Source organism: Salvelinus alpinus, chromosome 2 (genome assembly GCF_045679555.1).
Source record: "Salvelinus alpinus chromosome 2, SLU_Salpinus.1, whole genome shotgun sequence".
Lineage (NCBI taxonomy): Eukaryota > Metazoa > Chordata > Actinopteri > Salmoniformes > Salmonidae > Salvelinus > Salvelinus alpinus.
This window is the reverse complement of record NC_092087.1, coordinates 114,417,657-114,445,587: the sequence shown is the minus strand read 5'-3', so window position 1 is coordinate 114,445,587 and position 27,931 is coordinate 114,417,657. Positions and strand designations below refer to the sequence as shown.

The window sequence follows — 27,931 nt, the reverse complement described above, 5'->3', positions numbered from 1 at the left end:
TTGTTCACACAGGAGAGAGACGGGACTATCGTGGATCCTCTGGCGAGCCTCAACAACCTCATGATGCTGACGAGGCAGAGAAGAGTCTCTCCAGATCAGAACGCCTCAATAAACACCTGCAGAGATCCACAGGGAAGAGAACTCACTGCTGCTCTGACTGTGGGAAGAGATTCACCTCATCAGGCATTAAAATGCATCAGAGAACACACACAGGAGAGAGAACTTATAGCTGTGATCAATGTGGGAAGAGTTTTACTACATCTAGCAATCTGACTATACACCAGAGAACACACACAGGAGAGAAATCTTATAGCTGTGTTCAATGTGGGAAGAGTTTTACTACATCTAGCAATCTAACATTACACCAGAGAACACACACAGGAGAGAAACCTTATAGCTGTGATCAATGTGGGAAGAGTTTTACTACATCTAGCAATCTGACTATACACCAGAGAATACACACAGGAGAGAAACCTTATAGCTGTGGTCAATGTGGGAAGAGTTTTACTGCATCTGGCTCTCTGACATTGCACCAGAGAATACACACAGGAGAGAAACCTAATAGCTGTGGTGAATGTGGGAAGAGTTTTTGTCAATCTAGTGATCTGACAGTGCACCAGAGAACACACACAGGAGAGAAACCGTATAGCTGTGGTCAATGTGGGAAGAGTTTTACTACTTCTGGCTATCTGACTTTACACCAGAGAACACACACAGGAGAGAAACCTTATAGTTGTGGTCAATGTGGGAAGAGTTTTACTACTTCTGGCTATCTGACTTTACACCAGAGAGTACACACAGGAGATAAACCTAATAGCTGTGATCAATGTGGGAAGAGTTTTCGTCAATCTAGCAATCTGACATTACACCAGAGAACACACACAGGAGAGAAACCTTATAGCTGTGATCAATGTGGGAAGAGTTTTACTTCATCTAGCAATCTGACTATACACCAGAGAATACACACAGGAGAGAAACCTTATAGCTGTGATCAATGTGGGAAGAGTTTTTGTCAATCTAGTGAACTGACAGTGCACCAGAGAACACACACAGGAGATAAACCTTATAGCTGTGATCAATGTGGGAAGAGTTTTAGTCAATCTAGCAATCTGACATTACACCAGAGAACACACACAGGAGAGAAACCTTATAGCTGTGATCAATGTGGGAAGAGTTTTACTAGATCTAGCTATCTGACAGTGCACCAGAGAACACACACAGGAGAGAAATCGTATAGCTGTGACCAGAGGTAATCTGATAAAAGATCTCTGACTAAACATCAGAAAATACTTGAAGGAGTTGTTTCATGATATCAATGAATTAATGTCACAATGTAGAATGTTTTAACATTGTAGAAGGAGTATTTTAATATTGTCACAATGTAGAAGTCTAAACGTTTGCCCCCTGTTCTATTGATTTCAACATGATATGGATATTAGCCTTTGCAAAAAATCCAGGTTGTGAATTGAAAGAGTACTATTTATGAGATTTAGTAAGTACACATTATTCCCAGATTCCGTGTGGTTTTTGAGCTGTTAGTTTTAACAGGACGTGCAACCTCATCTCCCTCCTGTCGCACAAATGATTTTAGCATGAAATTGATTAGTTATGACAAATAAGTGTTATAAATACAAGAAATATGATTATTGTGGCAGATGTTTGTGTAAATAGCACATGTTATGTTTAGGTTTTCAATTTATCCCAAACTGTTTCTGCATATTGGTTATTGATTTGGACACGTTAAAACTGTGTTTTGACATTGAGGCTATCCCACCTAGCACAATGTAATTGAAAAGACGTTGAAAATAAGACTATGCAATCAACAACAACAAACAATATCTATTTTTTATTATACCATGCCTCACCATTAAGTGAATTATTGACAATACATATTATCAAAGGGGTGTACATTTGGTTTTGGTAATTAATGTTTACAATTCATGTAACTTTTAGTAATCATAATTATTTATGCAATCAACTGACAATTTTCGGGTATAAATATATTGACATTGTTGCCCTTCTTTTAGAATAGCAGGGTTCATTCTCAGATGTGCCAACCCAAATGTACTAGAGCATGACATTGGGGACTGGGCCCCGATTCAACAACATGCCTATCGAGTGAACCCTGAAAAGAGAGAGAAGCTCCGCAGTGAGGTGGAAAGTTACTATGGTTATTGCAGGAGTTTCCTCTTGAAATCAGACACGTCCGTGGTAAGGACAACTTGGTTGCTGATTGTCTCAAGAATGGGCAGTCAAAAAGATTTGTGTTTTGCGTTTAGCCATTGCATTGCCATGGATCACAATTTATTTTGACTGCACGTTTTTTCGTATTGGAGATGAGTTTTGTTTGTGCTCGTTCCAAGGGGACGAGAGTTCTAGAAGCTGGTGAGTTTTAGGAAGACGAAAGTTCTAGAAGCTATTGAGTTTTAGGAAGACGAGAGTTCTAGAAGCTATTGAGTTCTAGGATTCTATAGAATTAAAAAAAAAGAAAAAATAATACGATTGTATATTATTATTTAGAAATGCGTGTTTTTTCTTGTTTTTAATTGTTGACAGCCAGTAGACACTATGTTTATATTGTAGAAGGTGAAGCATTGTAGTTGATTATGTGAAATGGAAGTTGTTTTCAGTTGGTGATGAGCAAACTTGTCCAACAAAAACATAGGATATATTTGTTGTCTTAAGGGGAAAGGTGTTCCAGGCTTTCGTTTTTCCATTTATGTTTTGAGGTTGGACTTTAGCACGTATAAGCTCGTTAACACGTATAGCTCGTTAGCACATAGGGCGCACTGATTGGTGTCACCTCGTTAGTCAGTATGTGTAACACCAGTTCTTTTGTTTACCTCTTCTTGGGCAGATTTAGTGGGTCTCATGGTGGGTGTCTTTTTTCAGTCCCAGTTGTTGTTACTAGTCAATTGTCAGTGGACACCCCCATAGTGTCTTTCAGAGCCCCTCCTAAAAAAAAAAATGCATTTTGGGATGGATATTGCATCCAATTAATATTTTAGTCAATGGCATTTCCTTAGGGTGCTCATTAGTCTTTCTGTTGTTAGTCTTCTGTTTGTTGTGTACTAAATGTTTCTGTTTATTTCATTTTTTTATTTTTATTTTTTTATTTTCCTGTGAAGCCATTGTGTTGCATCCATGTCTGAAATGTGCTGTATGAATAAAGCTTGATTTGATTTCAACAAATGAACCCAATGACTGACCAATCAACAGACTCGATCCAACAACATGCCTATCAAAATATTGCAGGAGTTTGCTCTTGAAATCAGACATGACTAATACAATTTGATTTGAGGGGACGAGAGTTCTAGAAGCTAGTGAGTTTTAGGAAGGCGAGAGTTCTAGAAGATAGTGAGTTTTAGGATTCTATAGAAAGAAAAACGAGAAAAAAAAGAATATGATTGTTTATTATTATTTCAGAAATACGTGTTTTTAATTGTCAGCCAGTAGACACCATGTTTATATTGTAGAAGGTGAAGCATTGTAGTTGATAATAATGTGAAATGGAAGTTGTTTTCTGTTGGTGGTGAGCAAACTTGTCCAACAAAAATATAGGATATATTTGTTGTCTTAAAGGGGAAGGTTTTACAGGCTTTGGTTTTTGCATTTATGTTTTGAGGTTGGATTTTAACACGTCAGCAAGTATAGCTCGTCAGCACGTACTGATTGGTGTCACCTCGTTAGTCAGTATGTGTTACACCTGTGCTGGCTTGTCCATCTCGTTAGTGGGAAGGTGTTTCACCTGAGCTGGTCCAGGATCTATTTAAGAGTGTCTGGCCCAGTGCTCCAGTTGTCTTGATAGATGTGGAGAGTCAACACCTTTAGTTGCTCCACCTTTTTGGTTTGCTTCCTGTCTTTAAGTTTGGTGTGGGTTTTTCTTTTGTTTCCCTCTTCTTGGGCAGATTTAGTGGGTCTCATGGTGGGTGTCTTTTATGTCCCAGTTGTTGTTACTAGTCAACTTTCAGTGGACACTGAGAGCAAAACTGCAACATTATGTTATAATACTTTGATTGGATCAAATGGTTGTTTTATGCAACAGAATAGAGGGTTCTTAGAACTATAGTGTCTGTGTGTTCTACTGAGGATGGGCCTCTGGGAGATAACACTGACAGGAGATATACAATGTCTTTTGTGTGATTAAAACCTATAGAGACCTTATTCCATAGCATGAGTTAATGTTTCTGTTCTATATGGTACCAGGGAGAGATGACCTCAGGGCCAGACCCTGGTCTCTACACAAAGAGTAATGTTTTTACAGCAGATACTTATAATTCTCAACAGACAGTATCTTTCATACAAATCTTAAACTTGTGACCCGTTCTATACATCTGTTGTTGGTCATGTAGGTTGAAAGGGGTGTATCTTGGCTGTAACATACCTTTGTACTTTTGTATCGCGGCTCAACGAATCATCTGTGGGTGATTTTTTGACCAGCCATCATTATCGTAGAGCACTCAATTGATTCACTTTATATGTGTGTGTTGTATTGACCTGCTCCCTTATTAATAAGTGAATAAATATTTAGATTTAACTCTGACTTGTGTGATAAGTTTGTCTCATTTGATATTAAAGAAATTAACCACATTTGGCAATGGGGATGTTAATCTTCACTTGGTGACCACTCCTGACGACCTGGGTAAATGTTGCACCAGGGATCCCTCAAACTTGGGATCTCAGGGAGACTACACTTTGGGAATGGAGCAGATGGACCCACCTTTGATCTGAGAGGCAGCGAGTCGAGTGGATACCAAATCTCAAACCAAGTTAAAAAAAAAAGAGGTCAGCGAAACACGCAAAATGTAGTTTTTAGAAAAGCCTCGTAGTGTGTATTCCTGTGTGAGGGGGGCACCTTGGAGGTGTAAACAGGGCCCAGTCAGGAGGCTCTGAGTGTGTATTCCTGTATTTTCCCAGTATGGGAGGGGTTGCTAGATTGATTGAATAAACCTTTTTCCATAAAGTTAGTGAACCAAGGTGTCTGACTAGCTGTAGATGTTGAAAAAGTGTCCCGTCCACTAGATTATACGTCTCAGTGGCAAAATCACCTGAAAGACGCACATCGCCATCTGCTGACTGGAGTTGGTATCGCAGTTGAGAAAATACTTTCAGACAAAAAGCTAAAAAGCGACTGCCTCTAAAAACCAACGGCTCCCTTTGAAAACGGGCTATGTGGCATCAGAAACATTTATTATAGTGTAAAAATGTACTACAAAGTGCAGCTAAATAGAATAACTTTGGTCATACCCAGTCAGCACGTGACGTCCAAGGACGTCGAATTATGGGCCATATCAGGTCTGTCTGTTGTGGCCGCTATTTCGCCCCAAAATACTAATCCCAAATTTGGCTGTGTGTAACTATGTAAATGTCTCTTGGACAAGGTGAGTTTTATCAATATACACTCTAAAAAGTAAAGGTTCCTGGAGTATTCTTTAGGGGTTCTTCAAATTGAAACTGTGGGGGAACCCCTAAAAGTTACTTGAAGAACCTTTTGTGGGAACCCCTATAAGTTCTTTGAAGAACCCCTTATCATGGTTCCTCAAAGAACCTTTTGGGGTTCCTTTTTTTAACTCCCTGTCCACCCTCCCTGCATTACAAAAACATATTTTAATAACAATATTGACCATAATGATTTAAATAATTCATTGTTTATTTAGTGGCACCACAAATGTGAATTAATATTTACCAAACAAAACACATTACAAAATTGCAACATCTCTGCAGACATGTCACACCATAATAAATAATACATTTACTTTGTATAGTGCTTTTCATGACATTTAAAATATATAAAATAGTGATGTACAATAAAAACAACGTACATTAAAAATGAATCATAGGTAAACTAACAATATTGTAGACTTGATGCTAAATACAGATTTTTCAGCTTTAGTGTGTATATCGTATCCACTTAGTTATGTTAGGAAGTTTGCCATCTTTATGACCGGCCCTGGTAACTTCACCCCAACTTATCTTATCCCCAGAACACAGTAACTTAATAGGTTTTTCTGACATTTTTGGGAAATTTAAGGGAAAATATAAAAATACAGCCCTAGCAGAGCCTCAAGTCCCATGGGGACGTCCTCGAGGGCGTGGATGTTCTCCCCATCAAAGGCCAGCGGGATTTCACTCTCACGGAGAAATGGATTTCCACCGATGTGCAGTAAAGGAGTGAAGAGCGGTGAAATCTGTGTCAACAAAAGTAAGAAAAGATTAACCTGTTTGGGCTGCAAGGGGCAGTATTAACCTGTTTGGGCTGCAAGGGGCAGAAAACACTCTCTAGTTTCTAAAACCATTTGAATTATTTCTCTGAGTGAAACAGAACTCATTCTGCAGCACACTTCCTGACCAGGAAGTGGAAAGTCTGAAACCGAGGCTCTCTTCTACTTCCTGCCTATAAATGGGCATGAGATCTATTAGTATACATGCACGTCATACACCTTCCCCTGGATGTCAAGAGGCTGTGAGAGAAGAAATGAGGTGATTATCTTGGTCTGAGATGGAACACATCATCTTGGACAAAACGTGTCCCCCATTTTCGGTACTCTGAAGAGCGCGACGTAGACAGTGGGATTGCCTTCTCTTTAGCTGCCGTAATAGGCGACTACTATCTACGCTTTGATTTTATTTGATACATGTCACCATATCATCGTAAAGTATGTTTTTTCAATATAGTTTCATCAGATTATTGAAAATTTTTCGGGAGTTTTGCCGTGTTCCGTTCTCTTCCGTTTGTTGACATGGAGAGATTCGCGCCACTTGGCTAGTGTGCATGCTAATTGAAGAGGGAAAGTTGCCGTTCTAAATCCAAACAACGACTGTTCTGGACAAAGGACACCTTGTCCAACATTCTGATGGAAGATCAGCAAAAGTAAGAAACATTTTATGATGCTATTTCATATATCTGTCGTGCATGTGAACTAGTCGTCGGCGCCCAAGTGTTTCTGGCTATTGTGGCTACGCTAATATAACGCTACATTTTGTTTTCGCTGTAAAACACTTAATAAATCGGAAATATTGTCTGGAATCACAAGATGCCTGTCTTTCATTTGCTGTACACTATGTATTTTTCAGAAATGTTTTATGATGAGTAATTAGGTATTTGACGTTGGTGTCTGTAAATATTATGGCTGCTTTCGGTGCAATTTCTGATTGTAGCTGCAATGTAAACTATGATTTATACCTGAAATATGCACATTTTTCGAACAAAACATATGCTATACAATAAATATGTTATCAGACTGTCATCTGATGAAGTTGTTTCTTGGTTAGTGGCTATTTATATCTTTATTTGGTCGAATTTGTGATAGCTACTGATGGAGTAAAAAACTGGTGGAGTAAAAAAAGTGGTGTCTTTTGCTAACGTGGTTAGCTAATAGATTTACATATTGTGTCTTCCCTGTAAAACATTTTAAAAATCGGACATGTTGGCTGGATTCACAAGATGTGTACCTTTCATATGCTGTATTGGACTTGTTAATGTGTGAAAGTTAAATATTTAAAAAATATATATTTTGAATTTCGCGCCCTGCACTTGAGCTGGCTGTTGTCATAAGTGTACCGACGTCGGGCTTGCAGCCAGAAGAAGTTTTAATACACATACAACGTACATGTAACGTTTCCAAAATGGGATGGTATTGTACATGTAACGTTTCCAAAATGGGATAGTATTGTCCATGTAACGTTTCCAAAATGGGATAGTATTGTACATGTAACGTTTCCAAAATGGGATAGTATTGTCCATGTAACGTTTCCAAAATGGGATAGTATTGTACATGTAACGTTTCCAAAATGGGATAGTATTGTCCATGTAACGTTATGCCCCCTTGTGAGTTAATAGTATTGCATGCTGTAGCAGGCTATATAAAGAGGAAGACCTCCATTGACGATTCAGTTCGTTGTAACATCTCGTCTGGACAGGTCACCGTCCTTAGTTAGTTAGTTAGTTAACGTTAGCTAGTTCATTATCACAAAAGTAAGAAATAGTCTAGATTGGAAACTTACGTTAATGAGTGTAAAGCCATGTTGGCTTTATGGAAACGATATACAATATATGGGAAAGAATATAGTTGAGGGAAATAATCCAAACCTAGTTGTGCCTAGTTAGGACATAACGTTAGCTAGCTAGATAACGGTACTGTACTGTAGCTCATACAACGCCGACGGTCAAACCCGGTTTTCTAATATTTACGGAAATTAACTATAGTAACGTTATGGAAGCTATTCACAGAAAACCATCATTGTATTCGTTATTTATTAATAGTATGTTATATTATTATATAAAATATTTCGAGACATATTCAGAGCCAAACATCAACCAAAACTTAACCTTTTTAACTGTTGTCGCATCCAAACTTGTCACCATCGTTTTCAGTTGTAACTGCGAAGTTCCCGGAAGAAGTCCAGCAACAACGGAGGTTCCTCGATGAACCCACCTTCTAACAAGTTCTTTGAAGAACCTTTTGGGGCTGTTTTTCATTGACCAAGAACCCTACGGTTCTTAGGGGATCTGAGAACAACTCCAGTTCAACCCTTCATTTTTAGAGTTGTAGTCGGCTCTATTTACTCTCAGATTCAAACATGCTGATTAGCATCAACGATCAAGTCAGCTGCTGCTGCTCCAATACAGTATGAGGTGAGACGGTGAACTGATGTTGAACCGGGCAGTCAGCTGCTGCTGCTCCAATACAGTATGAGGTGAGACGGTGAACTGATGTTGAACCGGGCAGTCAGCTGCTGCTGCTCCAATACAGTATGAGGTGAGACGGTGAACTGATGTTGAACCGGGCAGTCAGCTGCTGCTGTTCCAATACAGTATGAGGTGAGACGGTGAACTGACGTTGAACCGGGCAGTCAGCTGCTCCAATACAGTATGAGGTGAGACGGTGAACTGATGTTGAACCGGGCAGTCAGCTGCTGCTGCTCCAATACAGTATGAACACACAACACTATGTTTGGAGACCAAAAGGCACAGCACACCAACATCAAAACCTCATCCCAACTGTAAAGTCTGGTGGAGGGAGCGTCATGGTTTGGGACTGCTTTGCTGCCTCAGGGTCTGGACAGCTTGCTATCATCGACGGAAAAATACCAACTATATCAAGACATTTTGCAGGAGAATGTTAGGCTGTCTGTCCGCCAATTGAAGCTCAACAGAAGTTGGGTGATGCAACAGAGTAGTTTCTCTAGAGATAAATCAGATCCAGACTGAACTGTGTGATGTAGTAGGGAGTTGTAGTTTCTCTAGAGATAAATCAGACCCAGACTGAACTGTGTGATGTAGTAGGGAGTTGTAGTTTCTCATGAGATAAATCAGATCCAGCCTGAACTGTGTGATGTTGTAGGGAGTTGTAGTTTCTCATGAGATAAATCAGACCCAGACTGAACTGTGTGATGTAGTAGGGAGTTGTAGTTTCTCATGAGATACATCAGATCCAGACTGAACTGTGTGATGTAGTAGGGAGTCGTAGTTTCCAACAGGCCAATATTCTACATAGTTTAGCGCATAAAACGTAATTAACTACAGTGACCATAATCCATTGTCTTGTCTGTGTTTCTTTTACACCTGCTATGTAAAAGAGACAGAAAAATGCACGATGGTCAATGCAATCAGGGATCCTTGGGACATCCCTACCCTAACCCCTGACCTTAACCATTTTAAATGTCAACTTCAACGGGCTAGGGACGTCCCAAGGATGTATCTCTACCTGAAAATACATGATCTAAGTGATTGATCGTTGGTATTCAACAGTCATAAAGCCTTATTTACTAAAATAGTGATTTTGTCAGACAGCAGCTCTACACTTTATTGACTGACTGATCCATTCATCCTTCCATCCCTCCTCAGCCGTCCTCTCCTCTGAAGACTCAGTGAGGGTGGAGCTCAGTCAGAGAGCTGTTGAGGGACTGGTTAGGAAGAACACTTCTACAGCCAGAGAGGTGAGAGGTCACACATGGTTTAGATGGTAAATATTTTTGTCCCCTTAGTGGTTCATCACGTCAGCTAAAGGGAATATGTTCCATCTATGTTTATTTACATTAGTGCAAATTGTCCACTGATATTGGTGTAATTTCTCACCCCTTTTGGCTGTATGAAAGTTAATTTCCCCTCAGGCACACACATTTGTTCTTTGATATTATGAAGGTAATTTGTGTCAAATGTTCTTTTCCCAACTCATTCACCCCATCTCTTTGCATTGCTTATTTATATTCAGTGGCCTGACTGCATCCAGACTATGTCAAAGGCCCATCCTGGTAGATCTGAACCGAATGCAGCTTGGTGTGATCAGATGACAGAAGTCACATTTAGGTGCCAGGTGTAACTGAGGCCATAGATGCTCCATATCCATTACTTTAAGTGTTTTATATAATATGACTAAATGTGTTTCTGTGTTGCAGGGGCAGTCAAGAAATGGAACGGCAAGGCCACAGAACATGACATAAGCAGAGCTGTGGGAGACCACCTCAAGCCCCCGGTAGAGCCGGGGGTGGTGTTTACCACTCCACCAGCAGAGCTGTGGGAGACCACCTCAAGCCCCCGGTAGAGCCGGGGGTGGTGTTTACCACTCCACCAGCAGAGCTGTGGGAGACCACCTCAAGCCCCCGGTAGAGCCGGGGGTGGTGTTTACCACTCCACCAGCAGAGCTGTGGGAGACCACCTCAAGCCCCCGGTAGAGCCGGGGGTGGTGTTTACCACTCCACCAGCAGAGCTGTGGGAGACCACCTCAAGCCCCCGGTAGAGCCGGGGGTGGTGTTTACCACTCCACCAGCAGAGCTGTGGGAGACCACCTCAAGCCCCTGGTAGAGCCGGGGGTGGTGTTTACCACTCCACCAGCAGAGCTGTGGGAGACCACCTCAAGCCCCTGGTAGAGCCGGGGGTGGTGTTTACCACTCCACCACGCCTTCAGCAGGCTGGAAAAGTGGGATTGATCTGTTTGATCCATTTGTTTGTTTAATAGTTGAATCCTTTGATGTATTACTGATTTCAAAATTTTTCGTTTTCAACAAATGCACTGGGTTGGTTAAAAAGTGATAGTAAACCACTACTACTGTTTTTCATACTAAGATGGACCAAGATATATATTTTTTGTCAACAAAAATGTTAGTTGTATTTAACTAGGGAAGAACAAATTCATATTTAAATGATGGTCTACAGGGGAACCGTGGGTTAACTGCCTTGTTCAGGGGAACCGTGGGTTAACTGCCTTGTTCAGGGGAACCGTGGGTTAACTGCCTTGTTCAGGGGAACCGTGGGTTAACTGCCTTGTTCAGGGGAACCGTGGGTTAACTGCCTTGTTCAGGGGAACCGTGGGTTAACTGCCTTGTTCAGGGGCAGAACGACAGATTTTTACCTTGTCAGCTCAGGGATTCGATCCAGCAAATTTTCAGTTACTGGCCCTACGCTCCAACCACTAGGCTACCTGCTGCCCCAAATATGTGTTGCTTTTGCAAGAGTCTGTTGATTGGTCGGTCATTGGGTTCATTCGTTTCGCAATATGTTCAAATCAAGCTTTATTTATATAGCAAAATTTCAGGCATGGCTTCACAGAAAGAAAAAAATTACAAAATCTCACATTTACTACACAACAAACATCAGGGTAAAAAACAAGATTAAATGGAAAACTAATGAGCATTTTAAGGAAATTACATTTGATTAAAATATTAACAATATGATTCAATATCCAACTCAAAATATAAGCGTGTTTTACTCCATTGTTTGTTGTTACGTTCCCCAGCAAGAAAACATAAATGTCACTTAAATAGAAGAGGGAACTATCAAAGAGTCACTGACAACAACAAGTAAACAGGTGGGGTTTTAGGAGGGGCTCTGAAAGACACTATGGGGGTGTCCACTGAAAGTTGACTAGTAACAACAACTGGGACCTAAAAGACACCCACCATGAGACCCACTAAATCTGCCCAAGAAGAGGAAAACAAAAGAAAAACCCACAACAAACTTAAAGACAGGAAGTAAACCAAAAAGGTGGAGCAACTAAAGGTGTTGACTCTCCACATCTATCAAAACAACTGGAGCACTGGGCCAGACACTCTTAAATAGAACCTGGACCAGCTCAGGTGAAACACCTTCCCACTAACGAGATGGACAAGCCAAAGCCCGTAACACCTTCCCCCTTTAGACAACGAATAAAATAAAAAAATCCTATATTTTTGTTGGACATGTTTGCTCACCCCCAACAGAAAACTTCCATTTCACATAATCAACTACAATGCTTCTACAATATAAACATGGTGTCTACTGGCTGTCAACAATAAACAACAAGAAAAAACACATATTTCTAAATAATAATATACCATAGTATTATTTTTAAATCCTTTTTCTTTCAATAGAATCCTAAAACCCACTAGCTTCTAGAACTCTCATCTTCCTAAAACTCACTAGCTTCTAGAACTCTGGTCCCCTTGGAACCAAAAAACTTGTCTCCAATACGGAAAAATGTGCAGTCAAAATAAATTGTGATCCATGGCAACGTGTTGACTGACTAAACGCAAAACTTGTTGACTGCCCACCCTTGAGACAATCAGCAACCAACTCCTGCAATATCCGTAGTAACTTTCCACCTTACTTCTCTCTCTTTTCAGGGTTCACTCGATAGGCATGTTGTTGGATCGGGGCCCAGTCCCCAATGTCATGCATTTGGTTTGAGAATGAATCATGATATTCTAAAAGCAGGGCAACATTGTCAATATAATTGTACACAAAAATGTTCAGCTGGTTGCATAAATAATTATGATTACTAACTGTTACATAAATTGTAAATATGAAAATCAAAACCAAATGTACAATTTGTTAATATGTATTGGCAATACTTCACTTAATGGTGAGGCATGGAATAATAAAACATATCTTTTGTCAGGCTGAATGTTTGAAATATGAGGTGATTTGAGTCATGCTTCTTCAGTAGTGGAATAAAGACAATTAGCATTTGAATGTTGTCAAGAAATACTGGAGTGATGTCAGATTGTTAATAAAATTGATTATAGACCAATTTATTATACTGCTTTCATGTGTGTATATACACAAACATCTGCAACAATTATCATATTACATGTATTTTTTTAAACAAGCAGCTTTTTCAACTTGTAGAAAACAGCTAGCTACATTTTGAAGTGCTGCATTTTGATTAAAGTGGGTCACCAACGCAGTAAGTGTAACACATCTCTTTTTTTGTTAGTCACTTTTTGTTAAATAATACTCTTTCAATTCAGAGCCTGGATTTTCCCCTGAGGCTAATATCCATATCATGCTGCAATCAATTGAACAGGGCAAACGATAAGGTAGAACATCATTAAAATACTTCTACTACAATATTAAAACATTCTACATTGTGACATCATTAAAATACTCCTACTACAATGTTAAAACATTCTACATTGTGACATTATTTCATTGATATCATGAAACAACTTCATGTATGTATTTTCTGATGTTTGATCAGAGATCTTTTATCAGAGTATCTCTTGTCACATTGATCACAGCTATGAGGTTTCTCTCCTGTGTGTGTTCCCTGGTGTGAAGTCAGCTGGCTCAATGTAGGAAAACTCTTCCCACATTGATCACAGCTATAAGGTTTCTCTCCTGTGTGTGTTCTCTGGTGTGAAGTCAGAGAGCTAGATATAGTAAAACTCTTCCCACATTGATCACAGCTATAAGGTTTCTCTCCTGTGTGTGTTCTCTGGTGTGAAGTCAGATTGCTTGATGTAGTAAAACTCTTCCCACATTGATCACAACTATGAGGTTTCTCTCCTGTGTGTGTTCTCTGGTGTGAAGTCAGATTGCTTGATGTAGTAAAACTCTTCCCACATTGATCACAACTATGAGGTTTCTCTCCTGTGTGTGTTCTCTGGTGTGAAATCAGATGGCTAGATGTAGTAAAACTCTTCCCACATTGAGCACAGATATAAGGTTTCTCTCCTGTGTGTGTTCTCTGGTGTAAAGTCAGAGAGCCAGCCCTAACAAAACTCTTCCCACATTGACCACAGCTAAAAGGTTTCTCTCCTGTGTGTTTTCTCTGGTGTAAAGTCAGAGAGCCAGATTGAACAAAACTCTTTCCACATTGACGACAGCTATAAGGTTTCTCTCCTGTGTGTTTTCTCTGGTGTACAGTCAGAGAGTAAGATGTAGTACACCTCTTCCCACATTGATCACAGCTATAAGGTTTCTCTCCTGTGTGTATTCTCTGGTGCACTGTCAGATGTCTAGATGAACCAAAACTCTTCCCACATTGATCACAACTATGAGGTTTCTCTCCTGTGTGTGTTCTCTGGTGTTGAGTCAGATTGCTTGATGTAGTAAAACTCTTCCCACATTGAGCACATCTATAAGGTTTCTCTCCTGTGTGTGTTCTCTGGTGTAACGTCAGATGGCCAAATCGACTAAAACTCTTCTCACATTGCCCACAGCTATACAATTTCTCTCCTGTGTGTGTTCTCTGATGAATTGTAATGCCTGATGAGGTGAATCTCTTCCCACAGTCAGAGCGGCAGTGAGTTCTCTTCCCTGTGGATCTCTGCAGGTGTTTCTTGAGGTGTTCTGATCTGGAGAGACTCTTCTCTGCCTCTTCAGCATCATGAGGTTGTTTAGGCTCCCCAGAGGATCCACGATAGTCCCGTATCTCTCCTGTGTGAACAACAAAGTCAGACAGATGGTTAAAGGCCCACAACAGCGGTAATCCACTGTAAAAGGTGATGCCAACAGCATAGCCATGATGTTGTACAACAATTGATGTCTGTAATGAATGTTAAAATTATTTGACAATTGTCTTAAAATGAGCAACAAGTCATATTTTGTCTTGTTTTCACATTAGTCGTAACATCTAAGATTGTAGACTAGAAATAAGTTATTCATGTTGTTGAAACTCTAAGCAGTGTGGCAGACGACTTTTGGTCTCCAATACAGGCCCCTTTCTGTGTTGCTAAAATTGCGGCACGAGGGCAAAGCACATACAATTTTGTTGCAGAAACTCCTCCATGCAGAAACTCCTCCATGCTAATTAGGAAACCACTAGTTATGGATGTAGTATTTCTGGTAATGAGGAAACCACTAGTTATGGATGTAGTATTTCTGGTAATGAGGAAACCACTAGTTATGGATGTAGTATATCTGGTAATGAGGAAACCACTAGTTATGGATGTAGTATTTCTGGTAATGAGGAAACCACTCGTTATGGATGTATTATATCTGGTAATGAGGAAACCACCAGTTCTGGATGTAGTATATCTGCCTGGAGCAAAAATGGTGAGCAAAGATTTTAGTTTTTCACAATGTATTCTGAATGGGGGAAAACTCAGGGGAGTAACCTCCATGTCCAGGTTGCTTATGAGTGCATTTCACACTACTTTGGATTATAATTGTAAGGCTCGTTTGAATGTCCTGCTTAATATAATGTTTGTGTGATCATCGCAAATCAACCGCTTTGTATTTAAAAAACACTTCAACCAGTAAAATGCTCTTTGGCTTTTCCATCCGCCTGACAATGAGGGTTTGTACACTGTTTGCCAAATTGGCCCATAACTTCACCTAACAACCAATATGCCAATGACTGGAACGAACTACAAAAATCTCTGAAACTGGAAACACTTATCTCCCTCACTAGCTTTAAGCACCAGCTGTCAGAGGAGCTCACAGATTACTGCACCTGTACATAGCCCATCTATAATTTAGCCCAAACAACTACCTCTTCCCCTACTGTATTTATTTATTTATTTTGCTCCTTTGCACCCCAGTATTTCTACTTTGCACATTCTTCCACTGCAAATCTACCATTCCAGTGTTTTACTTGCTATATTGTATTTACTTTGCCACCATGGCCTTTTTTTGCATTTACCTCATTTGCTCACATTGTATATAGACTTATTTTTCTACTGTATTATTGACTGTATGTTTGTTACACTCCATGTGTAACTCTGTGTGTTGTATGTGTCGAACTGCTTTGCTTTATCTTGGCCAGGTCGCAGTTGTAAATGAGAACTTGTTCTCAACTTGCATACCTGGTTAAATAAAGGTGAAATAAATAAATTAAATAGATCAGCAACGGTGGCTTGCAAACAGTGGATAGTAAGTAGCCCACCTTTGGAATAACTATGTATAGTTATAACTGTAGTATCCTGTATAACTGTAGTATCCTGTATAACTGTAGTATCCTGTATAACTGTAGTATCCTGTATAACTGTAGTATAGTTATAACTGTAGTATCCTGTATAACTGTAGTATCCTGTATAACTGTAGTATCCTGTATAACTGTAGTATCCTGTATAACTATGTATAGTTATAACTGTAGTATCCTGTATAACTGTAGTATCCTGTATAACTGTAGTATCTTGTATAACTATGTATAGTTATAACTGTAGTATCCAGTATAACTATGTATAGTTATAACTGTAGTATCATGTATAACTGTAGTATCCTGTATAACTGTAGTATCCTGTATAACTGTAGTATCCTGTATAACTGTAGTATCCTGTATAACTGTAGTATCCTGTATAACTATGTATAGTTATAACTGTAGTATTCTGTATAACTGTAGTATCCTGTATAACTGTGTATAGTTATAACTGTAGTATCCTGTATAACTGTAGTATCCTGTATAACTATGTATAGTTATAACTGTAGTATCCAGTATAACTATGTATAGTTATAACTGTAGTATCCTGTATAACTGTAGTATCCTGTATAACTGTAGTATCCTGTATAACTATGTATAGTTATAACTGTAGTATCCAGTATAGTCTGGGAGGAGGTGAAACCACTCAGGCTTATTTGATGTAATCTAATGTTTTGATCATCTAGTTTCTTACAAGCATTCAGTCACCAAAGGGGGTTCGGTCATTCCTTTGTTAATATACTGTCTCATTGACAAAAATATTTTGGATTATTTGTTTACATCATTCCTTTGTCTCGACCCAGTACACAGTAAACGTACCGAGGTTCTAATGTTGCCAAGGAGACACATTTGATTATTTATTTACAGTTTGGAGGGTTGGGGGTCTGACATCCAGGAGACACATTTGATTATTTATTCCGTTTGGAGAGTTGGGGGTCTGACATCCAGGAGACACATTTTAGTTCTAATGGTGCCGTTCTGATATTCTTTTCAGCTTCTTTTTCCAAGCATCTCACATTACTCTGAGACTAGTTATCCTGGGATCTTACATTACTCTGAGACGAGTTATCCTGGGTTCTTACATTACTCTGAGACTAGTTATCCTGGGTTCTTACATTACACTGAGACGAGTTATCCTGGGATCTTACATTACTCTGAGACTAGTTATCCTGGGATCTTACATTACTCTGAGACTAGTTATGCTGGGATCTTACATTACTCTGAGACTAGTTATCCTGGGATCTTACATTACTCTGAGACTAGTTATCCTGGGATCTTACATTACTCTGAGACTAGTTATCCTGGGATCTTACATTACTCTGAGACTAGTTATCCTGGGATCTTACATTACTCTGAGACTAGTTATCCTGGGATCTTACATTACTCTGAGACTAGTTATCCTGGGATCTTACATTACTCTGAGACGAGTTATCCTGGGATCTTACATTACTCTGAGACTAGTTATCCTGGGATCGTACATTACTCTGAGACTAGTTATCCTGGGATCTTACATTACTCTGAGACTAGTTATCCTGGGATCTTACATTACTCTGAGACTAGTTATCCTGGGATCTTACATTACTCTGAGACTAGTTATCCTGGGATCTTACATTACTCTGAGACTAGTTATCCTGGGACCTTACATTACTCTGAGACTAGTTATCCTGGGATCTTACATTACTCTGAGACTAGTTATCCTGGGATCTTACATTACTCTGAGACTAGTTATCCTGGGATCTTACATTACTCTGAGACTAGTTATCCTGGGATCTTACATTACTCTGAGACTAGTTATCCTGAGATCTTACATTACTCTGAGACTAGTTATCCTGGGATCTTACATTACTCTGAGACTAGTTATGCTGGGGAATAGTTTCAATACATTTGCAAAAAACCTAAACCTGTTTTTGCTTTGGCATTATGGGGTATTGTGATGTCATTATGGGGTATTGTGATGTCATTATGGGGTATTGTGATACATTTTAGAATAAAGGGATGCAGCGATATTACATTTTTGGCCAATACCGACATCCAATATTATTACTTGAAAATATTTTTTTTAAATCCAGGAACTTTACAACTTTATCTCTCTAGGTCATGCCAGTAGATTACAGTAGGTTGTATCTCTCTAGGTCATGCCAGTAGGCTACAGTAGGTTGTATCTCTCTAGGTCATGCCAGTAGGTTACAGTAGGTTGTATCCAAGTGGAAACAATTATCAACCCAATGTGGAAAGTGTCGAATTTGGTCAACAACAAAATTAATGGCTTATTTGCTACGTGAGGTTTACTTGATCCAACAGAAGTTTCGTAATGCTTAAGTCTTAAGTTTCCACCCAATGGTGGAACAAACTCCCTCACGACGCCAGGTCAGCGGAGTCAATCACCACCTTCCGGAGACACCTGAAACCCCACCTCTTTAAGGAATACCTAGAATAGGATAAAGTAATCCTTCTAACCCCCCCCCCCCCCCTTAAAAGAGTTAGATGCACTATTGTAAAGTGGTTGTTCCACTGGATATCATAAGGTGAATGCACCAATTTGTAAGTCGCTCTGGATAAGAGCGTCTGCTAAATGACTTAAATGTAAATGTAAATGTTAAGTTGTTATGTGGACACGTGACATACCGACAACTTTGATAAAAAACAATATAGGAGTTGTCTGCAGATCGCTATGCATATTCATGCTAGTAGCTTAGCATCTCTCTCCATTGAATACAGGCGGTGCATATTCATGCTAGTAGCTTAGCATCTCTCTCCATTGAATACAGGCGGTGCATATTCATGCTAGTAGCTTAGCATCTCTCTCCATTGAATACAGGCGGTGCATATTCATGCTTGTAGCTTAGCATCTCTCTCCATTGAATACAGGCGGTGCATATTCATGCTAGTAGCTTAGCATCTCTCTCCATTGAATACAGGCGGTTGACGACAAAAACCCTCATAGAATATAAACAATAGATTACAATAATAAGATGTATCCACCAATCCAAAGAAAGGGTTGGCGGGAGCTAGACAACCCGCAGTGCCGCTTTGTGGACAACGACTCCCCTTGTTAGGGCGGAGAGACATCTTGTCAGTATATCCATAATCTTTGTTGTAGCCAACCCAACTCTCACATGGCACTATTGGGGGGCACGGTGTGTAGTAAAACATCACGACATTAAAATCGCTACGGTGTCCCCCAGTCTGCGGTCAGCAGATAGACCCTTCTCAAATATATATGTTACGTCACTTTTTGGAAACGGAACGGAGAAAACAAGGGGTAGCTTGCTCTCTAGTCGTCTGATTCTAGACATATCAGTCATCATCCTGGGCCCTCCGTTGAAGAGGTATTGACGAGCCAACTACGAATATCCAAAGTTAAAAACTAATTTAAGGCGGTACTTACTGGTGTTAATCAGATCTCCTATCTCCACCTCTTCATCTTTCATTGTGACAGTAATCTCCCCTTCCTTCTTCACTCCAAAAACTGCATCCTCCTCTTTCTCTTCATCCTCTTCTTTCACTGTAACAGCCTCATCCTCTACTTCTTGTTTTACTGTGACATCCTCTTCTTCCTTCTCCTCTTTCACGACAATGTTCAGCCACAGACCCTCTTTCTCCGTCCAGCAGACCTCCTCTTCTTTAACGAGAGGGGAGATGTTTAGGGAGCTCATGGTCGGGGATGTTAGCTAGCTAGCTATCATTAGCGACTAGGCTAGTGCTAACTAAACCAGCCAGCTACTATAGCTGACTAATACAAAATAACGTAATATTAAATGATATTAGATACGACAAAAGTGTGTCTAAAACACAGCAGGTAATATACACCGAAAGCGTATAAATAGATTGAATCTTTCGGCTATGTTGGCTAGCAAGCTACCGGGGTGGTTGACGAGCTGTTTATGAAGAACCGTCCACTAGATTATACGTCACGCTGGCTGCATCGCCTGAAAGACGCACATCGCCGTATGCTGACTGGAGTGGGAAACGCAGTTGAGGATCATATTTTATTTTCAGACAAAGATTATTTTAAATTGATTTAATTAAATAATACTATTATATTAAGACATACAAAGACAGGAATGTGTTGATTGATTAGTGTGAATAAAAAATTAGCAGCTAGCTACTGGTGTAACAATACATCATGTAGATGTATATAATGAACAGACTAGGTCTATACTGCTCCTACATGGTGTAACAATACATCATGTAGATGTATATAATGAACAGACTAGGTCTATACTGCTCCTACATGGTGTAACAATACATCATGTAGATGTATATAATGAACAGACTAGGTCCATACTGCTCCTACATGGTGTAACAATACATCATGTAGATGTACATAATGAACAGCCTAGGTCTATACTGCTCCTACATGGTGTAACAATACATCATGTAGATGTATATAATGAACAGACTAGGTCTATACTGCTCCTACATGGTGTATCAATACATCATATAGATGTATATAATGAACAGACTAGGTCTATACTGCTCCTACATGGTGTAACAATACATCATGTAGATGTATATAATGAACAGACTAGGTCTATACTGCTCCTACATGGTGTAACAATACATCATGTAGATGTATATAATGAACAGACTAGGTCTATACTGCTCCTACATGGTGTAACAATACATCATGTAGATGTATATAATGAACAGACTAGGTCTATACTGCTCCTACATGGTGTAACAATACATCATGTAGATGTATATAATGAACAGACTAGGTCTATACTGCTCCTACATGGTGTAACAATACATCTACATGAAGGAAAGAAGGAAAGAAGGAAAGAAGGAGAGAAATTCCACAAATTAACATTTAACAAGGCACACCTGTTAATTGAAATTAATTCCAGGTGACTACCTCATGAAGCTGGTTGAGATAATGCCAAGGGTGACTGCTTTGAAGAGTCTCAAATATAAATATATTTTGATTTGATTAACCCTTTTTTGGTTACTTCATGATTCCATTTGTGTTATTTCATAGTTTTGATGTTTTCATTATTATTCTCCAATGTAGAAAATAGTTAAAATAAAGAAAAACCCTTGAATGAGTAGGTGTGTCCAAACTTTTGACTGGTACTGTATGTAAATGTGATATTTCAGTTGTTGTTTTTGATACATTTGAAACATTTATAAAAACCTGTTTTTGCTTTGTCATTATGGGGTATTGTGATGTCATTATGGGGTATTGTGATGTTATTATGGGGTATTGTGATGTCATTATGTGGTATTGTGTGTAGAATGATGAGGGTAAATTATTGATTTAATCCATTTCAGGATAAGAATGTAACGTAACAAAATGTGGAAAAAGTGAAGAGGTCTGAATACTTTCCAAATGCGCTGTATATATAGGGGCAGTAGTTAGTGACATCACTTCATGAAACAGGAGGTACAAATATATAACTTAGGTTCACAATATCAACATTCAATGCAATAAAATATATGACCAAGTGGAAACACCAGCCCAGCCACAATCCTAGAGGTTCACTGATGATCAACCTCCTCCTTCACATCTGACTCCTGATGATCAACCTCCTCCTTCACATCTGACTCCTGATGATCAACCTCCTCCTTGTCATCTGACTCCTGATGATCAACCTCCTCCTTCACATCTGACTCCTGATGATCAACCTCCTCCTTCACATCTGACTCCTGATGATCAACCTCCTCCTTCACATCTGACTCCTGATGATCAACCTCCTCCTTTACATCTGACTCCTGATGATCAACCTCCTCCTTCACATCTGACTCCTGATGATCAACCTCCTCCTTCACATCTGACTCCAGTGATCAATCCAGAGAGTCTTCTTTTTTGGGGAATCCCGATGGACGACGTCATCCAATAGGCCGTCATCACCACCACCGCCCACAAGTTAATTGTCATTCAGGTTATTAATGGGAAGAACATTAGCAATATGTCCTGTCTGGTAACTTGTCTCCTTCAAAGGATTCACATTGGCAGGTGCACAGGGAGAAACCCCATTAAACAAACTCAGTTGATCTTAAACTGCAGAAACACTTTTGGAAGTCTTTAACTGCATCAAAGTCTGTGGCCTGTGATGTTGGGACAAATGATAGTCCCTTATTATACAAGAGACAAAATTCACAAATTCTACAGCACAACGGCAGAGTCATGTCTTCAGTGTAAAACTAACAATGACTCAATAATCCTTCTGGGAATGTTATGACGTCATAAAGTTATGGGAGGAGTTAGAACGTTGGCTGTCAGAAGTACAGTTATACAATGTAAAATTACTTTTAACCTGTCTGTCTGTATATTTGAAAACATGACATTTGAGGGTGCAGTGAGATGAGATACCCCAGAGTTGGACAATACTTTGCACTCATGATTTGAGTGATTAAAGTAAACCACAGTTTTGTAAATACATAACGCCATCTAACCAAATATCAAAGAATGTTAGCTATATGCAGTTATCTTAGCCAGCCAGCTAACATTAGCTATATGCAGTTATCTTAGCCAACCAGCTAACGTTAGCTATATGCAGTTATCTTAGCCAACCAGCTAACGTTAGCTATATGCAGTTATCTTAGCCAGCTAACGTTAGCTATTTAGCCAACTAGCTATTAGCCTAACCAGCGTAGCCAACCAGCCCGGTTATGGTCAGCGAGACCAACTACCGGAGACCAGTTTGAACCCAACTTACAGTAAGCCAAGGTGGAAAAAGTTAGAAAACTACCCTAGTCTAATTCACAGAAAACATGCTGAAAAGTAGTGATGGGGAAACAAAGCTTCCTGACGCATTGGCTCTTTCCAGCCAATTGTGTCAAAAGAAATCGGTTCATTACTCAAGGCTTTGAGCGACACAGATTTAGAACAGCCACATTTTTATAGATGAAGTCACACGCCGTAGCAGCGTAGCCATTATGTCATATATTAAACCACTGGCCGTGTTCGAGAGCATCCAATCCATGCTGCATTGTGGGTAAACGGTGACTGGCTGACTGATTTATAAATAATAATGAGTAGTTATTTATGATGCAAGGTGATTTGTAAATTAGTCAGTCAGCAGTCAGCACCTGTAATATCGGCTGCAATGTCGAACGAGCCCAATACCAAACCAATCAGGTGTTCGACGAAATGATTCTTCAGACGTCATTGGTCACGTGCTGCTGATAAAGTGACACTGCTTTGAATTATACCGCTTAGCGACTTCAGTACATGCCTCATAGCTCCAGTCTCAAACTTAACCCCGTTCCTGCTGAAGAAGATAAGGTCTGCTGGATGGAGAAAGAAGCTCTTGTGAAAGAAGAGGAGGGTGTTACAATACAAAAACACGTAGAGGGTGAGGCTGTTTCAGTGAAAGAAGAGGAGACTGACGATGAACGGGCCCTGATTAACACTAGTTAGTACTGTCTTAACAGAGGCACAAACTCTGCGGTTGTTGAACTGAAGATTGGTGTTAAAGGGGAAATGTGCAATTGCTACATCCATATTTTGACTTTTAAATTATTTATTTATAGCCATTGATTCTTGAAGAATATAACACATGCCTCATGAGCTTAGTTCAACTGTTGTACCCCATCAGAACCCAAAATAAGCTTTTTTTACTCCAATGTACTCCAATGTTTAGAAGCAACAATGTAAATCAACATGGTTAAAACTATAATGTTGATATCATGGATGGTCAGTCCTTTCATCCATAGGTCTGTCTATGAATTTGAGAGTAGTTACATTTCTCCAACCCCATCCATCATCTTATTACCAAAACAGTGGTGGAATTACAGCTTTGTTATTGGTTGACTGCAGATTGGTTGATTGATTGTTGAGTGGCTTTTTAAAGGGGCAACCTAGTTTTTAAACAAACAAAATGGCTGCCCAGAGTCCTGAGCTGTGTTAGAATACTCATACTAACTGCACTATTTGAGATGTTAATTGAGTATATAGTATGCTTATTGGTCATAGTATGATGTAGTTAGTATGCCAAAAGTTCCCGGATGTCGTACTAAATTCGCCAAAACGTGACGTATACACGCAGTACTTTAGGGCCCATAATGCAATTCTTCAGGAAATGGGTGTGGCTTTGACGTTTTCAGATTAGAAGAAAATGGGGGGGAAATATGCAACCGAAGTCCAAGGAGAGAGCGAATACAAATGAACTGCTTTAAATAATTATGACAAATGTTGAGCAATGCAATAAAGTAATGACTTTTCAAATAAGTTACCTTACACGTTATGTTAGCTACACTATCCTTACAAAACGCATAGCATATCTTTAAAACAGTATGTACCAGTATGTGAGCTGGTTACTTATACATCAAACTTGCCAGTATAGTAACTATATTCTAACTAACTACCCAATGTTTATTGACTTGATTATTCACGTCATTCTTAGCCAAGGGGTCGTGTCTCAATGGACATTGTTAATTCGCTCTGGCTCTCTACTCCGATTAAGGAGCATCCTCGTCTGAGTACCAGAGCGCAGAATAACTGATGAATTTAATAACGCTCAACACCTGTTGAATATGGCCGGTGTCAGTAAACATTTCTGCAACAAAAGCTCAAATTAAATTGTTGCCAGCAGCACAGTTAGTCACCAACGCTCTGGATAACATGAAAACAGCCTAACCAGCTCTGCTAGGGCAAGTAAAATGGTAAGAGTGAGGTTTTCTCTCATTTGTGTCTAGCAAGCTAACCAACGCTAGCCAGTTAGCTTGGGTGCTTTACTGTCGTTGTGAGATCAGAACGCTTGGATCGACCCTACTCCTCAGCCATATAGTATTTGTTTACAAACAGTGGCCTTATACAAGCTTATGTTTTGGTTTCTGGTCGGGTTAATACAGTTGAAACATTTATAAGTTATATTCTTCAAGAGTCAATGGTTATATAGTAAATGGGTCTTTCTATAACTGCCAGTGTAGATTTCCTGTGGGGGTCAAATTGTTACAGCTGTTGATAAGTCATTGTATAATATTCTGGCAATTATTTTCATGCTCAAATAATCTTAGCTGCTAATCGCTAGTTAGCGGGCTAGCTAGCTTGCTAAATGTATTAAGAGTCAGAGCAAACGTAGCTAGCTAATACTGCCTGGTACCAGTGCTGGTGTAGGCCTAGATAAGCATGTTTGTGGAGCGGTATCTTATCAGAGAGGAGTAAGCGAAGTATGAATATGTTGGCTAGCTAGCCAGCTACATGAAGTAAGAAAACAACATGTAATGTAACATCTAATTATTGTCAACTGGAAACACTGACCAACACTTTGGTTCCTACCATGTCTTCTTCTCTGAGGTTTATTGTCAGACTAGACTCATCAGGTGTATTGCTGCCACCTACAGTACGGGGTTGTAAAAAATAACCAAAATGCAAAGAAAAATGTGAAAATTTTGTCTGAAGTCCTGGAGATCCAGAAATCTATTTGCCGGCTTCACAATCATGTCTAGTTTCTTAGATGTCTTATTAGTTTATTATTAATGCAATTTATCACTGCGGCAGTGAGGGCAATGCAAATGCTTGAAATGTTTCAAGTTCTATCACCTAGGTCGGTCCGAAACTTGATATAAAATATTCTGGGCCCTGAGAGTTTCCCGCGCCAGTGAGTTTGGGACAGACACAGCTGTAGGCTATTTGTGTAAGGGATAAGAAGTAATCAGGTATTTTATGACATTTCCACTGGATCAGAGCATTACATTTTTCCCTTTATTGTCGAGTGGTTATCAAGAGTGAGAGCTGGAAATATTTTACAAATACTTTGAGGAACTATTGTCATTCGCCAATTAATTTTAGTAAGACTTGCTGTTTGAGGTGATGAAAAAAATACTTTGAGAAGCTCCACAAATCATTAGTGGTGGTGTGTAAATACTATCAGACATCCCCAAATAGGTGCATCGCTCTCTGCATCGCTCTCTGCCCTCTGTTTGCTAAAACGCAATTTGGTTGCAGAAACTCCTCCATGCTAATGCGGAAATCCCTAGTTATACCATAGACCTACTGTAGGACCCGTAACTTCACCTAAAAACAACAGAGACCTACAGAGAGGTGCCTATATTGGAGACCAAATGTTGTCTGGCACACTGCTTAGGATTTCAACCACTTTAAAAACATATTTCTAGCATAGCGTCGATGTTACTACTAATGTGAAAACAAGACAAAAAAGACTTGTTGTTCACTTGACTGTCTTAAGACAAATGTCAAATAATGAACATTCATCAGACGTCATTCATCAGACGTCATTGTTTGTACAACATCATGGCTACGCTGTTGGCATCACCTTTTTACAGTAGATTTTTGCTGTTGTGGGCCTTAAACCACCTGTCTGACTTGTTGTTCACACAGGAGAGAGATGTGACTATCGTGGATCCTCTGGGGGGCCTCAACAACCTCATGATGCTGACGAGGCAGAGAAGAGTCTCTCCACGTCGAAACACCAGCAGAAATCTCATTGCTGCTCTGATTGTGGGAAGAGATTCAACTCTTCAGGAGACCTTAAAATACATCAAAGAATTCACACTGGAGAGAAACCTTATAGCTGTGATCAATGTGGCAATAGTTTTACTCAGCAAAGCAACCTGACTTCACACCAGAGAACACACACTGGAGAGAAACCTTATAGCTGTGATCAATGTGGGAATAGTTTTACTCAGCAAAGCAACCTGACTTCACACCAGAGAATACACACTGGAGAGAAACCTTATAGCTGTGATCAATGTGGGAAGAGTTTTACTCAGCTAAACAACCTGATAGTACACCAGCGTACACACACTGGAGAGAAACCTTATAGCTGTGATCAATGTGGGAAGAGTTTTACTCAGCTAAACAACCTGATAGTACACCAGAGAACACACACAGGAGAGAAGCCTTATAGCTGTGATCAATGTGTCAAGAGATACGCTGATAAAAGATCTCTGATCAAACATCAGAAAATACATACATGAAGAAGTTGTTTCATGATATCAATGAAATAATGTCACAATGTAGAATGTTTTAACATTGTAGTAGGAGTATTTTAATGATGTCACAATGTAGAATGTTTTAACATTGTAGTAGGAGTATTTTAATGATGTCACAATGTAGAATGTTTTAACATTGTAGAAGGAGTATTTTAATGATGTCACAATGTAGAATGTTTTAACATTGTAGTAGAAGTATTTTAATGATGTCACAATGTAGAATGTTTTAACATTGTAGTAGGAGTATTTTAATGATGTCACAATGTAGAATGTTTTAACATTGTAGTAGGAGTATTTTAATGATGTTCTACCTTATCGTTTGCCCTGTTCAATTGATTGCAGCGTGATATGGATATTAGCCTCAGGGGAAAATCCAGGCTCTGAATTGAAAGAGTATTATTTAACAAAAAGTGACTAACAAAAAAAGAGCTGTGTTACACTTACTGCGTTGGTGACCCACTTTAATCAAAATGCAGCACTTCAAAATGTAGCTAACTGTTTTCTACAAGTTGAAAAAGCTGCTTGTTTAAAAAAATACATGTAATATGATAATTGTTGCAGATGTTTGTGTATATACACACATGAAAGCAGTATAATAAATTGTACTAATCAATTTTATTAACAATCTGACGTCACTCCAGTATTTCTTGACAACATTCAAATGCTAATTGTCTTTATTCCACTACTGAAGAAGCATGACTCAAATCACCTCATACTTCAAACATTCAGCCTGACAAAAGATACATGTTTTATTATTCCATGCCTCACCCTTAAGTGAAGTATTGCCAATACATATTAACAAAGGGGTGAACATTTGGTTTTGATTTTCATATTTACAATTCATGTAACATTTAGTAATCATAATTATTTATGCAACCAGCTGACCATTTTTGGGTACAATTATATTG

At 39.3% G+C, this 27,931-nt stretch overlaps 3 protein-coding genes across 6 annotated transcripts in view; 2 read left to right on the top strand and 1 right to left on the bottom strand.

The window, feature by feature from the left end:
* LOC139548220 (zinc finger protein 850-like) overlaps window positions 1-4,543 on the top strand; it is a 132,805-nt gene extending 128,262 nt beyond the window's left edge. Inside the window, exon 2 of one of the 2 annotated variants that reach the window (XM_071357754.1) lies at window positions 13-4,543. In XM_071357754.1, coding sequence (XP_071213855.1) covers window positions 13-1,253 — 1,241 coding nt within the window. In that variant the 3' untranslated portion in view covers window positions 1,254-4,543. The remainder of the gene's footprint in view (window positions 1-12) is intronic. The other variant, XM_071357770.1, reaches the window with a different exon arrangement.
* Window positions 3,518-27,648, top strand: LOC139549762 (zinc finger protein ZFP2-like). 2 transcript variants are annotated; one of them, XM_071360529.1, is made up of 3 exons: window positions 3,518-3,544; window positions 23,259-23,422; window positions 26,410-27,648. In XM_071360529.1, exons 2-3 carry the CDS (start codon window positions 23,299-23,301, stop codon window positions 27,006-27,008), a joined length of 723 nt encoding a protein of 240 aa, XP_071216630.1. In that variant the 5' UTR covers window positions 3,518-3,544; window positions 23,259-23,298; the 3' UTR covers window positions 27,009-27,648. The 2 variants fall into 2 exon arrangements, with proteins under 2 accessions (XP_071216630.1, XP_071216621.1); XM_071360520.1 differs by having other exon boundaries at window positions 23,259-23,482.
* LOC139548457 (zinc finger protein ZFP2-like) overlaps window positions 11,495-27,931 on the bottom strand; it is a 75,391-nt gene continuing 58,954 nt past the window's right edge. Inside the window, exons 1-2 of one of the 2 annotated variants that reach the window (XM_071358173.1) lie at window positions 19,510-20,074; window positions 11,495-14,638 (exon numbers count right to left, since the gene is read on the bottom strand). In XM_071358173.1, coding sequence (XP_071214274.1) covers window positions 13,428-14,638; window positions 19,510-19,777 — 1,479 coding nt within the window. In that variant the 5' untranslated portion in view covers window positions 19,778-20,074 and the 3' untranslated portion in view covers window positions 11,495-13,427. Of the gene's footprint in view, window positions 14,639-19,509; window positions 20,075-27,931 lie in introns of those variants that run through there. The other variant, XM_071358167.1, reaches the window with a different exon arrangement.